This window comes from Somniosus microcephalus, chromosome 4, assembly GCF_052327205.1.
Source record: "Somniosus microcephalus isolate GS21.2 chromosome 4, FLI_Smic_1.0, whole genome shotgun sequence".
NCBI classification, from domain to species: domain Eukaryota; kingdom Metazoa; phylum Chordata; class Chondrichthyes; order Squaliformes; family Somniosidae; genus Somniosus; species Somniosus microcephalus.
The window spans coordinates 295698933-295719979 of record NC_140990.1 but is presented as its reverse complement, the minus strand read 5'-3'; the positions used below and the strand labels follow the sequence as shown (position 1 = coordinate 295719979).

The 21047-nt window shown below is 45.5% G+C and overlaps 1 protein-coding gene across 1 annotated transcript in view; it reads left to right on the top strand.

Moving 5' to 3' along the window:
• Positions 1-21047, top strand: part of LOC147120556 (low-density lipoprotein receptor-related protein 1-like) — a 2135446-nt gene that overhangs the window by 1896971 nt on the left and 217428 nt on the right. The window contains exons 63-67 of the mRNA XM_085986655.1: positions 5843-5936; positions 6378-6494; positions 6601-6720; positions 11301-11420; positions 20243-20368. Of these exons, the coding sequence (XP_085842781.1) occupies positions 5843-5936; positions 6378-6494; positions 6601-6720; positions 11301-11420; positions 20243-20368 (577 nt within the window). The remainder of the gene's footprint in view (positions 1-5842; positions 5937-6377; positions 6495-6600; positions 6721-11300; positions 11421-20242; positions 20369-21047) is intronic.

The following is a 21047-nucleotide window of genomic DNA, read 5'->3' as shown; positions in this document are numbered from 1 at the left end:
GCTAAACCCCCTCTGGTTTGGTAGGAATATACAGGCACCCCCTCACACAGCTAAGTGATCTTGTGGGTGTGTAGGCTTGGCAATGCTCACCTAGATTGCCCTTTTGATCTTGCTTGCAGCTTCCTCCCGTATGTCTCGGCTACCTGGTTCCGTACTGGCCTTGCGACATGCGAGTCCCAGCCTTAGTCGAAGTCCGTCTTGGTTGGAAGAGCAAGGCTCTGTTCCTCTTGACGTTCCATTGTGTGGAGGGCAGGAGAGAGAGAGAGCTATCCAAACTGCTCTCTGATATACCCCTCCAATACACAGACTGCTGTCTGTGGTTTTAATGGACACATGGCCTCAGGGAAGTGGTTTCCAAGCTTCCTCTGATGGTTTGAATGGTCTTCAAACTCATTTCAATCTTCCAGGCGATTAACTTAACGACTTCATCTTGACCAGAACAATGAGTCATCAGCCTTGTTAATACTTGAGAGTGGGCCTCTCGGGTCATTGTTTCCCAGGACAGTTTGTTTCCATACGAATACAACCTGGTTACGTGAGTCACCTCCAGCTTGAGTGCTTTTTTCACTGCTTCCCCCCCAAACAGTCTGTCCAATTTTTAAAAATCCATATGTTCAAAACCCATGGCGTCTGCGCCAACTGCTTACATATGCTTTCAGTGGCTGAGGTATTGGGGACATTCCAATTAGTCTCAGAATCCTCAGGTAGGGAGTGGAAAAAGTGTCCAATGTTCTCACTCCTGATTGCCATCCAGTGATTCTTTTGTGGACACTTGCTTGAGAACAGGATTGGAGCTTGGCTGCTCTCCATTGTTAATTCGCCTTCCAACACTTGCTATCCAGCCTCACAGATGAAGAATATACAGTTGGCTGAGGTGTCAGTGGGCGGCGAACACACAAGAAGCCATAAACAGCATGAATCACTGTCTTCACAGACAGTAGGGAAGAAGAAAAGAAAGACTTGCATTTATATAGCACCTTTCACGACCTCAGGACATCCCAATGCGCTTTACAGCCAATGAAGTACTTTTGAGTATCACTGTTGTAATGTGGGAAACGCGGCAGTCAATTTGCGCACAGCAAGTTCCCACAAACAGCACTGTGATAATGACCGGATGATCTGTTTTTGTAATGTTGATTGAGGGATAAATATTGGCCAAGACACCGGGGATAACTCCCCTGCTCTTCTTCAATATAGAAGAATAAGGGAAAGAAAATACATAAAAGTGATTTGAAATTTTTTCCCAAGAACTTGGCACCTTGCTGAGAAAACCCTTAAACTAATCATTAATAATACACACTACGGCCTCGATTTTCCTGGAGCCGTCGGGCGGGGTTTCAGGCGGGTGGGGGCTGAAAATCGCAGAAATAGGGGGTTGCGACCCCCCCGCCCGATTCCCCGCCCCGCCCAACTTTCGCCCCCGTGTTTCAGCGCGACCCGAATCAGTCCCGCCCGCAGCAGACGGGAATGGTCGGCGGGAGCCTAATGATCAATTATTGGCATGTTTAATCCTATTTTCAGGCTCCCTTGGAATTTTCAGCCTTTCCCCATGTAAAACACGCCTGGTGGGAATACCGCTGATGAAACCTGGCGTGAACAATGTTGGCTTGCTTGCTTTCAGCTGCAGGTCAATCAGGACTGAAGAGATTTAATCACCCAGCATTTGTAGGCTGCAGGACCTTGTTGCTGAAGGCTTGGGGCAACTTGTTGAAGGCTTAGGCACAGCTGTGGAAGGTTGGAGCCTCACACACTTCCCCAGTGTGAGCTCCTGGGAAGCCCCTCTCAGCACCCTAACTCAGCGCCTCCTCAACGGAGGCATCTGCCAGAAGCATGGGAGGCCTCTTGTTCCTTCCCTTCCTGGCATTAGAGGATCTCCAACAGCAGAGGAGGCTGGAGCAGCTCCAGCAACAGCAGCAGCTCCAGCAGCAGCACCAGCAACAGCAGCAGCACCTGCAACAACAGCAGCACCAGCAACAACAGCACCAGCAGAGGCGACTGGCTGCGGCTCAGCCACCTGAGGCAGCACAGGCCAGAAGGGGCCAGCGCATGGAAGGCCGTCGGCGCAGGAGATACCTCCCAAACAGGGTCTACAGACACAGGGTAAGCTACCTCAACATGACTGAGCAGCAGTGCCAGAGGCGGCTCTGACTTTCGCGAGAGATAGTGACTGACATCTGCGCAATGCTCCAGCAAGACCTGGAGCCCAGGGCACCAGATCGACACTCCTTACCAGTGGCCATCAAAGTCACCACCGCACTCAACTTTTATGCCCCAGGCTCCTTCCAGGGATCAGCAGCAGACATCAGCGGCATCTCCCAGGCAGCCATACACACTTGCATCAAACAGGTCACCGATGCCCTCTTTGCCCTCGCACACAATCACATCCATTTCACCAGGGATCGCGCAAGTGTGAGGGTGCGAGCGCTTGGATTAGCTCAGCTGGCAGACTTTCCAAGGGTGCAGGGCGTCATTGACTGCGCACATGTGGCCCTTAGGGCACCCCACTGCAATCCAGGAGTTTTTGTCAACCGCAAGGGCTTCCACTCCCTTAACGTTCAGCTGGTGTGTGACCACAAGAAGGTGATTTTGCATGTTTGTGCCAAGTACCCTGGCAGCTGCCATGACTCCTTCGTACTGCACCAGTCTATTGTGCCTCCACTATTCAGTCCGCCAAACAAACTTCAGGGATGGCTACTTAGAGACAAGGGATATCTCCTGCGCTCTTGGCTAATGACGCCGTTGAGGAGACCAGCCAACGAAGCTGAGGAGCGCTACAACTCCAGCCACATTTCACCAGTTGCATTATCGAGCAAGCCATCAGATTTCTGAAGATGCGCTTCAGATGCCTCGATAGATCAAGTGGAGCCCTACAGTACTCATCAGCCAGGGTCTCCAAAATCATCATGGTATGCTGTGTGCTTCACAACATGGCACAGCATCGTGGCTTGCCGATTCCGCAGGACCAAGATGAGGATGATGCTGAGGATGATGCTGAGGAGGAGGAGGAGGACGGAAACGAGCAGCCTGCAGTGGCCCACCAACCAGCGGCACCAGTGCGCGAGAACATTGCTGGGCGGAATGCAAGGAACGCTCTCATCCTGGGCAGATTTGCGTAGCCTGGTACATCAAACACTGCAGCCTCACTGCTTCTTAACTGACCATGGACAGTGGCCCATGCCTACGCATTTCTACCTATATGACCAGCTTGCTGACATCTGCAAGTTATCCTAAGGCCTCTATGTGATATCCCCATTCGCCAAATGACAGACGCCATAACTGCAGCAGTTGCCACCAGATTTTTAATCTACAGGAAACTGATGGCATTAAAACTATTTACAAGACTTTTCACCCAACTGACTACCCTTGTAATTAGTGGTGCTTTATTTTTCTCTTACGCGTGCTCCTACATAGTGGTACCCCTGTGACTTCAGCAGATGTGGAGGCCCCTTGCTCACTTTCCTGCTGCACCTGTCTCGACACCTTTGGCGGGCGTCCTCTGGGGTGGCGAGCCTGTGAGGTCTCGCCAGCAGTCTGCTGCTCCTGTGGCTGTGCAGGGCTTGAGACTCCTATCTCACTGGGGTGTGGACACCGGCGGGGCTCTGACCGAGGGCTCTGAAGTGGCATGGAAGTGGGAGCGCGTGGAGAGGAGCCCCCACTTCTTTGAGGTGTGACAACAACCTCCCTCTCATGGGTCAGCTCCCCCTCAGCGCCTGCAAGTGGCTGGAGAGCACCTTGCTGCACATTAGGGGGGCCATGGGGACCCGTCTCTGCACTGGAAGTCCTACTCAGAGGGACTTCCCTGAAGGTCTGGTTTCGGTGCTCAATAGATGCCCATCGCTCCTCAAAAGATGTCATTCTATTCAGAGCACTCACCGTGTTTTCGATACCCTGGCGACTAAGCTCCTCCATGGCCGCAGCCCTCCTCTCCTCGGCCGCAGCCCTCCTCTCCTCGGCCGCAGCCCTCCTCTCCTCGGCCGCAGCCCTCCTCTCCTCGGCCGCAGCCCTCCTCTCCTCGGCCGCAGCCCTCCTCTCCTCGTCAGTAGCCAACCTTACCACGGAGGTAGCCATCCTTTCCATGGTGATGCTTTCATGCGCCAATGACTCCAATAAGGCTCTGCTCATGCTCACCATGGATTCTTCCATTCGCTCCACACTCGCAGCGACCCTGGAGACAAAACCTGCCAGAGACTCCTGCATCTGTACATGGAGATCCATCACCTCCTCTCTTGCGGACGGACCCAGAGGCATAGGGTCGACATGCAGCTGAGCTGAGCCCTCCGACGAGGACTCTCCACTGCTGTCCCTGTCTCCATAATCTGCTGATGCTCACTTGTGAGCTGTGAAACACCAGGTGACAACATTACTCTACGTCCCAAAGGCCCCCCCGAGGTGTGAGTGTCTGCGCTGGTGCTGGGTGCGCTTATTTCTGCTGACGCTGTGCCCTCAGAGGCTGGAGCTTCCTCTGAGGAGTCTGGCTGCAAAGCCTCTTCCTCCACGGCAGTGGCGACGGGGGCTCCGGATGGTCCTGTGGGGGAGTAAAGGAAAGAGTTAGAGATGTGATGCCAAGGCTACTTGCACATTGGATTTGGCAGATGCTCATAAGTCCAAATGATGTGGCTTCAGACTCATATCAGCAACTCATGCTATGTCAATGAGAGAGATGGGAAACTATTCTGTCACCAGCTTGCGGGCTTGCTCCTGCCTCTCCTGCCCCAGCATCCACAGGCACGACAGCCCCAGCAATCTCCATCACAGCTTCCTCCCAGGGGCTCAGGTGGGCGATTGAGGGTGGTCCTCCTCCAGTCCTCGCACGCTCTCTCCTATTCTGAGCTCTCTTTTGCAATGAAGGAGACAAGTGGAGTTTGAGTGAGAGTGCAGGAGTGAGTGTAGAGATTGCATAGCATAGATACTTAGAAGGAGACAAAGATGGTGTGAGGCTGCAAGACCAAGGGCCCTCCCTGTGTGTTGTCAGTTGTGTTCCAAGCATCAGAGTGAGAGGCAGTGTGAGGGCTGCATGGTGGAATAGTTACGTGAATGTGAGCATAGAGAGATAGGGAATGGGTGCATGGATGTGACTGTGAAGTGAGATGTGGATGAAGAGATTGCTGAAGCGGAGTGCTGTTGGGGAAAGGCAATGGGGATCAGGTTGAGGGTAATGGAAACTTCATACTTACTTTTCCTGTACGGTGAAGGTCATGGAAGCGCTTCCTGCACTGTATCCAGGTCCGTCGGGTGACTCCGAGAGTTGACCTCTGCAGCCACCTCCATCCAGGCAGCCCTGGTCTCTTTGGGAGGCTTCTTCCTCCCTGAGCACGTCTTGTCAAATTTGGCAGCAGCTCGGCCTCTGCCGCTGGCAGCAGCTGGTGCAGGCTCCTTTGCCATTCTGCAAGACTGGTTGGGAAGCCTGCAGAGGCTGAAAAGCTTGCTGGACACTTTAAAAGCACCACGAATGATGACATCACACTGTGGGGCTTTCTGACTGGAAATGGACAATTAGTAAGGGTGCCCACACGCTGGAAGTTAATTGGCCACTTGAGGGAAAATTGCGTGCAGCTGGCTGACCCATTTAGATTCGGGTCGGAACCCGACATTCGACAATTCCCCGCACCTTCGGGAAAATCGGGGCCTGCAACTTTCCAGCACATTGCACCTTCCCCTCCTCCCAACCTAGTAACTGAGTGAGAACAGGTATTAATGGTCAAGGAATGCCACTTAATAATGCCCCATATTTCAATTTTTTGTCCAGTTGTTGCTTATTCTTTACATAGTGTAGCAATAAATATGTCTTTCATTTATGGCCTAAATAGTATGGTACAGTATGTTTGTAATACTGTCTCAACAGTTCGTCTGTAGCAATGACAAATGCATTCCATTCTGGTGGAAATGTGATACAGAAGATGACTGTGGAGATGGATCGGATGAACCTGAATACTGTCGTGAGTATTTTTAATCATTTTGTCACCAATAATTATTTGTCTTTAATGTTGTCTGGTGTTCAATCTATACCATATCTGAAGAATATCAAATAAGGCTATTTGCTAATAGAAGAAAATTACCCTCCCTGGAAAGGTGGTGTATTGTCCTGCTCCTTATGTGCAGCTATTACTGTCTGTGGTGCCAACAATGGTGTGAAAGTGTCAAAACGTTAACATGTTCCTTAATTAAACAGATTGCAGCAGTTGTAAGTGAGACCATATTGTTCCTTTTATGAACCGTGTAAAACATTGTAGTAATAATTCGGCAGATAAGAGAAGTCGGTTACAACTCCTTCGCATGTTTCCCTTACCTTTTTAATTAGCGGAGTAATCATTCAATATCTATCACAAATTAACTATAGTTCCTTCTTTCTATAAGTAACACTTCTTTGAACTTCCCAGCTGAATTTAAATGCAGGCCAGGGCAATTTCAGTGCGGCACTGGAATATGCACTAAGCCTGCCTTCATCTGCGATGGTGAAAATGACTGTGGGGATAATTCAGATGAAGCAAACTGTGGTAAGTACCGTATTAGGATTGCGTAGCTTTACCTTCAGAATATTTGTCATGTGCATGATTTCAATTATGAATATTGAGCACATTGTCTTTATTCTTAATTCTTTAGAGACACATGTTTGCCTTCCAAGTCAGTTTAAGTGTTCACAGAAGAGGCGCTGCATTCCTGTCATCTTCAGATGTAATGGTCAAGATAACTGTGGTGATGGAGAGGATGAAAGTGATTGCCGTGAGTTTTAAAATTCAGCTTTTGAAGATAATGTATCTTGCATATTAATGAATCCTAGCCAAGGCTCTCCCAGTGGCTCAGTCGTAAATATACTGCATGGTGTGGAACTGAGTAATATAGATCAGGGCTATCCCAAGGTCAGTTCTTGCGAGTTAGCAGTTTTGTCAGAGATAGGCTGCTACAATAGGCTCAGTAGCTAGGGATTTCTGCTTCTGCTCATTTTACCCATTCACTTTAATGGTCAGAAAGTCACAAGCTCAGAAGAGGTAAAACCCTGGCCAGTAACTCTTGCTGGCGGAGGGGGAAAGTTAGCCAGGATTTCCATTTCTGATTCCGGTTGGAAAGTATGAATGGCATTAGACTTGGCTACGAGGCCCTCCTCCATTAATATCCCGCCAACTCATTGCCTAGGTTTGCATAAAGAATGGCTACTTGGATGAGGTACTGAATGACTGGCACTGAGCAAACTGTATTTCAACATGTTTCACCGCTTTCCACAGCAGAAAGAAAATTGGAAGGAAGAATCCTGGTTTAGTAAAGAATACGTTTAAATATCCTCTCACATGTAGCACAATGTATTTAATTATCTATTCTTTTACCAACAGGTCTCTGTAAAAGAAATCTGCCAGTTTTTCCCAATATTATGACTGTTCCTGACTAGCATTCCTGAAAATTTTAAAAGGATCCTGATATTCTGAATCAGATATTCCCTGCAATGAATCTCAATGCTGCTTGATGCTTTAATCCACCTGTAGCTAGAGAATTTCCAAGGCCATATCTTGACCAATACAAATCTCTTTGTTTGAAAGAAAATCTAATGAAATCTTTTATGAACCAAGACATTTAATTCATCCATATTATGTGCCTATAATGCATTTAATAATGAATACCTAGATCTCTACTTTAAAGTCATAGAGTTTTACAGCACAGAAAGAGGTCCTTCGGCCCATCGTGTCTGCGCCGCCCATCCATCCCTGTCCAGTCTAATCCCATTTTCCAGCATTTGGTCCATAGCCTTGTATGCAATGGCATTTCAAGTGCTCATCCAAATGCTTCTTGAATGTTGTGAGGGTTCCTGCCTCTACCACCCTTTCAGGCATTGAGTTCCACATTCCAACCACCCTCTGGGTGAAAAAGTTCCTCCTCAAATCCCCTCTAAATCTCCTGCCCCTTACCCTGAATCTATGCCCCCTTGTTATTGACCCCCCTACTAAGGGGAAAAGTTCCTCTTTATCTACCCTATCTATGCCCCTCATCATTTTGTACACCTCAATCAGGTCCCCCCTCAGCCTTCTTTGCTCCAAGGAAAACAACCCCAGCCTGTCCAGCCTCTCTTCATAGCTGAGGCGCTCCATCCCAGGTAACATCCTGGTGAATCTTCTCTGCACCCTCTCCAAAGCAATCACATCCTTCCTATAGTGAGGCGACCAGAACTGCACACAGTACTCCAGCTGTGGCCTCACCAGCGTTTTGTACAGCTCCATCATAACCTCCCTGCTCTTATATTCTATGCCTCGGCTAATGAAGGCAAGTATCCCATATGCCTTTTTAACCACCTTATCTACCTGTTCCGCTGCCTTCAGGGATCTATGTACATGTACACCAAGGTCCCTCTGACCCTCTGTACTTCCTAGGGTCCTACCACTCATTGTGTATTCCCTTGCCTTATTTGTCCGTCCAAAATGCATCACCTCGCACTTTTCAGGGTTAAATTCCATTTGCCACTTTTCCGCCCATCTGACCAACCCGTTTATATCGTCCTGTAGCCTGATGCTTTCCTCCTCACAATTTACCACCCCAGCAATTTTCGTGTCATCTGCGAACTTACTGATCATACCTTTTACATTCTCATCCAAATCATTTATGTAGATCACAAACAACAAGGGACCCAGCACCGATCCCTGAGGTACCCCACTGGACACAGGCTTCCAGTCACAAAAGCAACCTTCGACCATCACCCTCTGCCTCCTGCCACTCAGCCAGTTTAGGATCCAACACGCCAAGGCACCCTGGATCCCATGGGCTCTTACCTTCTTGACCAGTCTCCTATGCGGGACTTTGTCAAAAGCTTTACTGAAGTCCATGTAAACCACATCCACAGCATTTCCCTCATCCACCCCCTCGAAAAATTCAATCAGATTTGTCAGACATGATTTACCCTTGACAAAGCCATGCTGACTATCCCCGATTAATCCTTGCCTCTCCAAGTGGAGACTAATTTTGTCCCTCAGAATTTTTTCCAATAATTTCCCTACCACAGATGTTAGGCTCACTGGCCTGTAATTCCCTGGTTTATCCCTGCTACCCTTCTTGAATAATGGTACTACGTTAGCTGTTCTCCAGTCCTCTGGTACATCCCCTGTGGCCAGAGAGGTTCTGAAAATTTGTGTCAGAGCCCCTGCAATCTCCTCCTTTGCCTCCCACAGCAGCCTGGGATACATCTCGTCCGGGCCTGGGGATTTATCCACTTTTTGGCCTGCTAAAACCGCTAGCACCTCCTCCCTCTCGATGCTAATATGTTCAAGTATGTCACAGCCCCCTTGCCCGATTTCTATGTCTGCATCGTCTTTCTCCATAGTGAACACAGATGCAAAAAATTCATTTAAAACCCCGCCTACATCATCTGGCTCTACACACAGATTGCCACTTTGGTCCCTAATGGGCCCTACCCTTTCCCTGGTTATCCTCTTGCCCTTAATATACTTATAAAACATCTTAGGATTTTCCTTTATTTTGCTCGCCAGTGTTATTTCATGGCCCCTCCTCGCCCTCCTAATTTCTTTTTTAAGTATGCCCCTGCATTTTTTATACTCCTCTAGGGCTTCTTCCGTCTTTAGTCTTTTGTAACTGCCAAAAGCCCCCCTTTTATTTCGAATGCATTTTTGTATATCCCTTGTCATCCAAGGTTCCCTTTGCTTGCTGGTCCCACCCTTGACCTTTACAGGAACATGTTGGCGTTGTACTCTCTCTATTTCCCTTCTGAAAGTCTCCCACTGTTTTGATGCGGATTTTCCTAGAAGTAGCTGCTCCCAGTCCAATTTGGCCAGATCCTGCCTTATCATATTAAAATCGGCCTTCCCCCAATTTAGAACCCTTATTTCCGGGCCGTCTTTGTCTTTTTCCATGACCACCTTAAATCTCACCGAATTGTGGTCACTGTCGCCAAAATGCTCTCCTACTGACACTTCCACCACTTGCCCGGCTACATTCCCCAGAATTAGGTCCAGTACCGCCCCCTCTCTTGTAGGACTTTCTACATGTTGGCTCAAAAAGCTCTCCTGGATGCACTTTAAGAATTCTGCACCCTCTAAGCCTTTCACACTCTGACTATCCCAATTAATATTGGGGAAGTTGAAATCCCCCACTATTATTACCCTATTATTTTCGTACTTTTCTGAGATTTGCCTACATATCTGTTCCTCTATCTCCCCCTGACTGTTTGGGGGCCTATAGTACACTCCCAGCAAAGTGCTTGCCCCCTTTTTGTTTTTAAGTTCTACCCATATGGCCTCATTAGAGGAACCCGCTAATATATCATCCCTCCTTACAGCAGTAATTGACTCCTTAATTAATATTGCAACACCCCCTCCCCTTTTACACCCCCCTCTGTCTCGCCTGAAGATTCTATACCCCGGAATATTGAGCTGCCAGTCCTGACCCTCCCTCAACCATGTCTCCGTGATAGCAACAATATCGTACTCCCATGTGTTCAACAACAACTTCAGTTCATCCACCTTATTTGCAAGTGTTTTCTAGTTAATAGAATTAATTACTTTTCCTGTACCAGCTGATAGATTTTACAGTTCTTGCAAGTAGTGATATTGACTGGGGTTGATGGATAATATAGTTATGATTGTACAACAGAAATTATTTGCTTGTCGTATAAAATATGAATCTATCTATGTACAATTGCAGATAGAGTAACACACTTTTATAAATGTTTTTACTTTTAATGCATTTTCAGTTCCCATAATCAGTAATCATTTTAAGATCTAAAATCAGGACATTTAGCAATGCCTGCTTCAGTTCAATTAATGTTTTAATATGTGATCTAATTCAATCTGTCAAAATTTGCCACTTGAAAGCCATTTTGAGGACTATGCCAGTATTTTAGTTGTGTTTCACAACTATTTCCTCATCCTACTTTATATTCAGCATTCAAAGTAAATACCAAGCCATTTTGCTGATACGATGAATAAGATGGAAGCTGCTAAAGAAACTCATCAATCAAATTATTTATAGTTGAAGTTGGTTAAAAATTGGTTTAAAATGCATGGTCTAATTTGGGCAATTAGTATGTATATTAGTTATTGTTAAACTTAGTTTGAATGTCATTTTTCAGAACTACAAGTCTGCAATTTAGATGGTGCTCTATAACTCTATTATTTATAAATTTTCAAAGTGATAGGTAGTTTTAATTTAAATATAATGTTTTTCAATAGAGTAAGAACTTTAATAAATCATGGCATGTTCAGGAGCCAAGGTTGAATCAAATATTGCCATGCATTAGTAAGAAGCTTTTGCTTACATTTAATTTTACTATTAACAGTCTAACAGAACATTTTTAACTTTGTCCTTAGCTGAAGTTACCTGTTCTCCAAACCAGTTCCAGTGTGCTGTAACCAAGCGCTGCATTCCTGAAGAATGGGTCTGTGACAAGGACCATGACTGTGCAGATGGGTCTGATGAATCAAATTGCAGTAAGCTATTTATAAATTGATTAAAATGCAAATGAAAGATTGTTATTGCTGAATAAAGTTTGTATTTCTAAATTTGTGCCTAATGATGATAAGGAGGGATGATATCTTAGCAGGTTCCTCTAATGAAGCCATATGGGTAGAACTTAAAAACAAAAAGGGGGCAAGCACTTTGCTGGGAGTGTACTATAGGACCCCAAACAGTCAGGGGGAGATAGAGGAACAGATATGTAGGCAAATCTCAGAGAAGTGTAGAAATAATAGGGTAATAATAGTAGGGGATTTCAACTTCCCCAATATTAACTGGGATAGTCAGAGTGTGAAAGGCGTAGAGGGTGCGGAATTCTTAAAGTGCATCCAGGAGAGCTTTTTGAACCAGCATGCAGAAAGTCCTACAAGAGAGGAGGTAGTACTGGACCTAAATCTAGGGAATGTAGCCGGGCAAGTGGTAGAAGTGTCAGTAGGAGAGCATTTTGGTGACAGTGACCATAATTCGGTGAGATTTAAGGTAGTCATGGAAAAGGGCAAAGATGGATCAGAAATAAAGGTTCTAAATTGGGGGAAGGGCGATTTTAATATGATAAGGCAGGATCTGGCCAAAATGGACCGGGATCAGCTACTTGTAGGAAAATCCACATCAGAGCAATGGGAGTCTTTCAGAAAGGAAATAGAGAGAGTACAACGCCAACATGTTCCTGTAATGGTCAAGGGTGGGATCAACAAGCCCAGGAAACCCTGGATGTCAAGGGATATACAAGAGTGGATTAGGAAAAAAAGGGAGGCTTTTGGCAGATACAAAGGACTAAAAACAGTGGAAGCCCTAGAGGAGTATAGAAAGTGCAGGGGGGTACTTAAAAAAGAAATTAGGAGAGCGAAGAGGGGGCATGGAAAAAACACCGGCAGGCAAAATAAAGGAAAATCCCAAGGTGTTTTATAAGTATATTAAGGGCAAGAGGATAACCAGGGAAAGAGTAGGACCCATTAGGGACCAAAGTGGCAATCTGTGTGCAGAGCCGGAAGATGTAGGTGAGGTTTTAAATGAATATTTTGCATCTGTGTTCACTATGGAGAAGGGTGATGTAGGCATAGAAATCAGGCAGGGGGATTGTGATATACTTGAACAAATTAACATTGAGAGGGAGGAGGTACTAGCGGTTTTAGCGGGCTTAAAAGTGGATAACTCCCCAGGCCCGACGGGATGTAATCCAGGCTGCTGTGTGAGGCAAGGGAGGAGATTGCAGGGGCTCTGACACAAATTTTCAGAACCTCTCTGGCCATAGGGGATGTACCAGAGGACTGGAGAACAGCTAACGTAGTACCATTGTTCAAGAAGGGTAGTAGGGATAAACCAGGGAATTACAGGCCAGTGAGCCTAAATCAGTGGTAGGGAAATTATTGGAAAAAATTCTGAGGGACAGAATTAGTCTCCACTTGGAGAGGCGGGGATTAATCAGGGATAGTCAGCATGGCTTTGTTAGGGGGAAATCATGTCTGACCAATTTGATTGAATATTTGTGGGGGTGACTAGGTGTGTGGATGAGGGTAGTGCAGTTGATGTAGTCCACATGGACTTCAGTAAGGCTTTTGACAAATTCTCACATGGGAGACTGGTCAAGAAGGTAAGAGCCCATGGGATCCAGGGCAATTTGGCACATTAGATCCACAATTGGCTTAATGGCAGGAGGCAGAGGGTGATGGTCGAAGGTTGTTTTTGTGACTGGAAGCCTGTGTCCAGTGGTGTAGCACAGGGATCAGTGCTGGGTCCTTTGCTGTTTGTAGTGTACATTAATGATTTAGATATGAATGTAGGAGGTATGATCAGTAAGTTCGCAGATGCCACGAAAAATGGTGGAGTGCTAAATAGCGAGGAGGGATGTCTCAGGCTACAGGACGATATAGATGGGATGGTTCGATAGGCAGAACAGTGGCAAATGGAATTTAACCCTGAAAAGTGTCAGGTGATGCATTTTGGGAGGACAAACAAGGCAAGGGAATACACAATGAAAGGTAGGATCCTAGGAAAGACAGAGGATCAGAGGGACCTTGGTGTGCATGTATATAGATCCCTGAAGGCAGCAGGACAGGTCGATAAGGTGGTTAAAAAGGCATATGGGGATACTTGCCTTCATTAGCCGAGGCATAGAATATAAGAGCAGGGAGGTTATGAGGGAGCTGTATAAAACGTTAGTTAGGCCACAGCTGGAATACGGTGTGCAGTTCTGGTCACCACACAATAGGAGGGATGTGATTGCATTGGAGAGGGTGCAGATGAGATTCACCAGGATGTTACCTGTGCTGGAGCGCTTCAGGTATGAAGAGAGACTGGACAGGCTGGGGTTGTTTTCCTTAGAGCAGAGAAGGCTGAGGGGGGACCCGATTGAGGTGTACAAAATTATGAGGGGCATAGATAGGGTAGATAGAAAGGAACTTTTCCCCTTAGTAGAGGGGTCAATAACCAAGGGGCATAGTTTCAAGGTAAGGGGCAGGAGGTTTAGAGGGGATTTGAGGAAAAACTTTTTCACCCAGAGGGTGATTGGAATCTGGAACTCACTGCCTGAAAGGGTGGTAGAGGCAGGAACCCTCACAACATTCAAGAAGCATTTAGATGAGCACTTGAAACGCCATAGCATACAAGGCTACGGACCAAGTGCTGGAAAATAGGATTAGAATAGACAGGGCTTGATAGCTGGCGCAGACACGATGGGCCAAAGGGCCTCTTTCTGTGCTGTATAACTCTATGGGGGAGAACTTCGGTATCGCCCCATTTGGGGCGCAATTATCAGCCGGGCGCAAAGTTTAGCGCCTGGCGCTAATTATCGCCTCCTACTGCAAACTTGGCTTCTATCGCCCCTGGAGGTGATTGGAGCGCTAAATCAGGTGCTGCACACCTGTCTTAAGGTGCTAACGCCGAGGAGCATGGCGCTACCTCAGAGTGCTGGTGAAGCCCATGTGATGTCAGCCAGCAATGGAACACAGACACATTGGTGCCGGCCAGTTCTTAAAGGGGAGGGTCGATCTTGCACTCCATCCACACCCTGCTCATTGCAGCCTTGAATCTCGGCCTGGAGTGACCTGTACATCAAATCTGCTGGAAAGAACAATGGAGAGGCCCAGGGAAAGATCTCAGGGTGTAACCCCCATAATCTCTTCTAAATTGATGCAAGGAAGATCAAATCAAAATGAACCTGCAAAGTGCTGCTGAGTACCCAAAACTCCTTCACACAGCGTTGAATCTCTCCAGAAGTCTCTCTCTCTCTCTCAGAATGCGTGGTGCAAAAATGTCACCGACAAAAAAAGGCAGGAAGCGGTCGCCTTTAAATAGCGCTCCCCTAGTCCCTTTCTGACAACATAACGCTCCCCTCAACCTGTCCTTGCTAGCGGCAGGCGGTAAGGCAGGGGGCGCCACTCAATTTCCGGTCCGGGGCGCTAACAGGATGTTGCGCACTCGACTGACATCACAATCTGCCACCGCAAATTGTCTAGTTAATTTCGCGAGCGGCGCAAACATCGCGGCACCCGGGCGCTAATTACTTTGCGCCCCATTAGCGCCCTCTTAAGGCGCTAACGGGAGGCGCAAACAACTGAATTTTTCCCCCGATGACTCTATGATGAATGAGATAACCTGTTAATTTGTTAAGGATTTGGGTGTAATGTAAAAATAGACGAACAATATATTCTGATGGTAGTCAGGATTCAGAAAGACTGTCGTTTCTCATGCAAACATTTCATGGATGATTTTCTTGCAAGCTGCAATGCAGTTGTTACAGTTCAGGCTTTGTCCCAATACTTGTCTTTACGATAAAAAGGGAGGTTCCATAAACAGGCTGAATTCCCTGCAAAACTTATGAGTGGGAGAGTGTGCCACAGTCTTGAGGTGAAGCTTGACAGGACTTTTTCTAATATTAACACCTGTGTGAAGTGAGCAGCTGCTGTTTGATTCTTGGTGCTAGTGGAAATCCAGGCTAACACTATCAACATTTTAAAGTCAGACACAGAGAGGTGGCAGCGCAGGGAACCCTCACAATATGTGTGGAGTGCGATGTATGGGCCAACATGGATTCTCAGTGTACAGAAAGGGAGTACATTTTCAGTAAGTGTTAGAAGATTGAGTCTTGGAACAATGTAAAAAGTGGCCTAGACCAATACCCCCTCCCCATGAGCTGCAGAATCATTGAATGGTTACAGCACAGAAAGATGCCATTCATCCCGTCGAGCCCGTGCCGGCTCTCTGCAAGAGCACTTCAGCTAGTCCCACTCCCCCGCCCTTTCCCCCGTAGCCCTGCAATTTTTTTTCCTTCAGGTACTTATCCAATTCCCTTTTGAAAGTTATGATTGAATCTGCCTCCACCACCCTTTCAGGCAGTGCATTCCAGATCATAACCACTCACTGCATAAAAAAAGTATTCCTCATGTTGCCTTTGGTTCTCCTGCCAATCACCTTAAATCTGTGTCCTCTGGCTCTTGGCCCTTCCGCCAATGGGAACAGTTTCTCTCTATCTACTCTGTCTAGACCGCGCTGATTTTTGAACACCTCTATCAATTCGCCTTTCAACCTTCTCTGCTCTAAGGAGAACAACCCCACCTTCTCCAGTCTACCCATGTAAATGAAGGCCCTCATCCCTGGAACCATTCTTATAAATCTTTTCTGCACTCTCTCTAAGGCCTTCACATCCTTCCTAAAGTGTAGTGCCCAGAATTGGACACAATACACCAGTTGAGGCCGAACCAGTGTTTTATAAATGTTCATCATAACTTCCTTGATTTTGTACTCTAGGGGCTCGAATTTCATCGGGCCATTGAGGCGGGATTGGAGGCGTGTGGGGGGCTAAAATCATGAAATCTGGGGGCACGAACCCATCCTGCCCCCAACCCGCCTCCATGCCCATTTCACAGGAGCCGGGTACCCGACCTTCCCAAGGCGGGAAGGGGATTAGTGCCAATTAACTGCCTGTTAACAGGTAGTTAACAGGCAGTTTTTAGCCTAATCCTTATTTTTAGCCCTGAAGTGTGGGCTTCCCGACGGCTCCAAACCACGCCAAGTTAGCGAGGCGGACCGTCGGGCTGAAGGACTTGGAGGGTTCGAGATGTCTGGTGTTCAGGTGAGTGATGGGTGCATGAGTGCAGAGGTAAGTGTGTTTGGTGTGTGTAAAGTGTTTAAATAAGTTTTACTTACCTTTGCAGCCTTCCTTCCTTCAGGTCTCAGGGGTCCCTCATCTCACCGACACAGAAAGCAGAATGGCCGCGAGCTGTCAAAATCTACAGCATTCTGCTTTCTGTTCTGGAGAGATCTCTAAATCAGCCTGAGAGGAAGGAATTAACTTAGAGTATAGATTGTCAGTGTTTGACAGCTTCAAAGAGCTGTCAAACGCTGATATTACATCTGTCAAAAGCTCTTGATAGATGAAATGTCAATCTGTGACGTCACCTGTTGCCGGGTGGCCCTTAATTGGCCTGCTGAGCCCGCTGGGTGGGCTCAACAAGGTCAATCAAGTGAAAATTGAGTGGGTTGGCCACAACTCGATGGAGGCAGGACTACAACCCCAAAACATATAAACATAGAAGGTTGGAGCAGGAGTAGGCCATTTGGCCCCTCAAGCCTACTCCGCCATTCAATGAGATCATGGCTGATCATCCAAACTCAGTACCCTGTCCCTGCCTTCTCCCCATATCCCTTGATCCCTTTAGCCTTAAGAAATATATCTAACTCCTTCTTGAATATATTTAATGAATTGGCCTCAACTGCCTTCTGTGGTAGAGAATTCCACAGGTTCACCACTCTCTGGGTGAAGAAATTCCTCCTCATCTCTGTCCTAAATGGCTTACCACTTAACCTTAGACTGTGACCCCTGGTTCTGGACTCCCCGACCATCGGGAACATCCTTCCTGCATCTAGTGTAGTTGTAGTCCCGCCTCCTACACGCCTCCATTGATAAAATCCAGCCCAATGCCTCTATTTATGAAGTCCAGGATAGAGTATGCTTTTTTAACAGCTTTCTCAACCTGCCCTGCCACCTTCAACGATTTGAGCACATATATCCCCCAGGTCTCTCTGTTCATGCACTCCCTTTAGAATTGTATGGCTCTCTTTCTACACACCCCTCCCCACCCCCTGCACTGAGCAGAAAATGGCCCCTCTCTCACAGAGAGCAAAATCTGGGTCTGATGAAATATAGTGGACCACCCCACCCCCAAATGAGATATATATGAGAGAGATAGTGGTTAATTCAGGTACTTTGGTACTCTTGGACATGCCCCTTTAAAAAAATATATATAAACATTTTCCCTCTGCAGTATTTTTTCCTGAACAACAGCAGGTAATATTTGGTCCAGGGTTAATTTGCTGTAAAGCTTCCTTTACTCATAGGCTGTTTGAAATGTTTGTAATGCTCCAAGTTTAATAAAAAGATAAATGCAAATACAGCTTTAATCAGTGTGTTGGATATTTATAACCTCATGTACAGTGTTCTTCAAAACAGTATGTTTTTATAATACATTTATAAACATAGTTGCAGTTTACCGTTATGGAAGCTGGCTGCATTATTAATACAGCTATTGATTCTTGTATTACAATTAACTGCACTGCTGTTATGTTTCAGAGTAGCATTCCGTTGAAGTATAAGATAGTATTTGGAGATAGTGGATACAGAGAGAATGTTTCCACTTGTGGGGAAGAGCATAACTAGAGGCCATCAAGATAAAATAGTCACCAAGAAATCCAATAGGGAATTCAGAAGAAACTTCTTTACCCAAAGAGTGGTGAGAATGTGGAACTCGCTACCACAGGGAGTGGTTGAAGCAAATAGTATAGATGCATTTAAGGGGTGGCTGGACAACATATGAGGGAGAAGGGAATAGAGGATTATGCTGATAGATTTAGATGAGGAAAGACGGGAGGAGGCTCGAGTGGAGCATAAACACCGGCATAGACTGGTTGGGCCGAATGTTATGTTTCTGTGCCGTATATCCTATGTAATCCTATGTAATATGTTTGCTGTGGCCTCAGGCGTTTGATCTGTACAGCTAAATGAAATCATCTGAGAGATGTGGAAGTTCTCCCTCACATGGGAAGAGGGGGAAGGGACAGAGCACATGAAAAGGAAATAGATAGAAAAGATATATAGAGAATGGAGATGAGGAGTGAACTGAAGATGATATCAAAAATAAGAAAGAATAGAACTAAAATATACAAGAGTGGAACTAATGGGTTGATATCACCATGCAAATAAAAAAGGAAATAGATTAGAGTGAATAAGGGTTTTGAGACACGATGAAGACAGAGACCCACAGTTGACAAAGGGTTGCTATAAAAATGCGAAAAGTTTCAGAGTCTGGTGAAATAATTTGAATGCAGTTAAAAACGAGTTTCATTTCAATGAAGTTCTCTTGAATTTTAAAGTCTTTCGAATTTTGATGAATGTTATTTGATCTATTTGAACATTGGATTTGTTTTGTTGATTAATACATTTCATAGTGCTATATTTCAAAAGTGAGTTTTTTGTGGACAGTGGAGAGATAATAGACATTGGCTGAGATTATGAATAAAAACATAGCAAGAATTAGGCCCATAAGTACCATGGCAGAAGGAGCGATGAACAGAGCAAGGGAGCTTTGTTACAAAAGCAAAATACTGGAAATCTGAAATAAAAACAGAAAATGCTGGAAATACTCAGCAGGTCAGGCAGCATCTGTGGCGAGAGAAACAGAGTTAAAGTTTCAGGTCGATGACCCTTCGTCAGAACTGGAAAAAGTTAGAGATGTAACAGATTTTAAGCAAGTTCAGGGAAAGCGGGGAGGGGAGGAAAGAACAAAAGGGAAGGTCTGTGATCGGGTGAAAGGCAGGAAAGATTAAATGACAAAAGGTATGATGGTACAAAGCAAAAGGAGATGGTAATGAGACAAGTAAAGAAACAAAAGATGAGTCTAGAAGAGGTGTAAATTGGTATAGCAGAATCATGAACAGCTGCCGTCTGAAAAAATAGGGGCAAGGGTTATGGTCTGAAATTGTTGAACTCAATGTTGAGTCCAGAAGGCTGTAAAGTGCCTAATCAGACAGGTCAGAGTGGAAGTGGAACACAGAATTAAAGTGAATTAAAGTGACAGGCAACCGGAGCTTTGTTACATATGTCATTCAACTAGACTCGCTTATGTTAAATAGTAACATCACTCTGGTAGCCATGGCATCTATTTTTAACAGCATTGTCTGATCACAAGATAACTACAGGTGAGGTACACTATTCAGTTCATCGTAGTTCATGCATCTTAGAAAAAAAAATTACATTTGCCCCATCATGTTATCTAACTGGAATAAATCTTGACGTTTTTGCCTCCAATTCAGCTTTAGCTTGTGCCACCTTGTATTTGTTTAAGATGAGGTAGTGGTCCAGATTTAGCTGTTCCACTCCATTTAATATTCTGCATCAGGTCCCTCTCTTAGTCGCCATCTTTCAGGACAATATATTTTAGATAGGAAGCATAAATCTTCATTTACGCAACAGAGAAAGTAAAATACATCATTTTACTTGTTTTTTATTTCCGAAACTATTTACAATCTTGACATTTACAACAAATGCATGAAGTGCTGATAGAAATAATCATGGTAAGTGGAAAATGCCATCAGAGCACTGGTGCAATGATCATCATAACAGAAATTTGAAGCTCTTACTGCCTTGATTCTTATCAAATGTGACAGAATACAAATATTAAATGGATACTTGTGCATTGGGAATAAGAAGCCATATATTTGGCTTATATAATGTTAAGTCTTTGTGAGCTGTGAACTAAAGTAATGGCTATTTCTGTTTCATTATATTTTTGATTGACTTCAGCTCAAATTGCATGTGGCACAGATGATTTCCACTGTAAAGGCACAAGCAGGTGTGTTCCTGCACGTTGGAAATGTGATGGAGAGGATGACTGCGGCGATGGATCTGATGAGCCAAGAGAAGAATGTGGTATGTTTTGTTTCTGGAGTCTAAAATAATGGTATAAAATATTTAAATTACTGATATCAATTATGGATTAACCAATGATTTCAAAATGTGCATGTGTTCAAAGTGTTCAAAATTAACCTATCAATAAGTTATGATTCATGAAAGTTATTTTCAATTCCTGTCAATCTTCCTTCTTCCATCTTTCTAAAAAATCCTTTTAGGTCTTCAGGAAATCCTGACTCTGAAGAGGCCATAGTCCATATTCAATTGTGGAATTCCCTCCACACCCCTAACTGCTGATCCCTATTTTAAAGGACATTACCTCACTGAGACAAAAGTTATAATGTCTCTAAGGGCGCATTTACACTATAAGTTTAACATTAGCACAATGCGGGTATGTCTTTATACTGATGCTAAGTTTGTTGCGTTTAAATTGGGTGTGGTTCCTGATTCAGGCTGCATTTACTCAACACTTGTAGCATCGATGCCACGTGAAACCAACTCACACATATGCTGCAGCAATAGTGGGACTGTACCCTAAAGCCCTCGATCTCTCTTTTGAAAAGATATCAATCCAGCTCCCCTTTAAATGTGTCAATTGATACCATTTCAACTACCTTCTCTGGGAATCTATTGCACATGCCCACTGTCCTGTGGGGGGGAAAAAAGGTTTTCTGTCTAATCACTATTAATGCTGGGG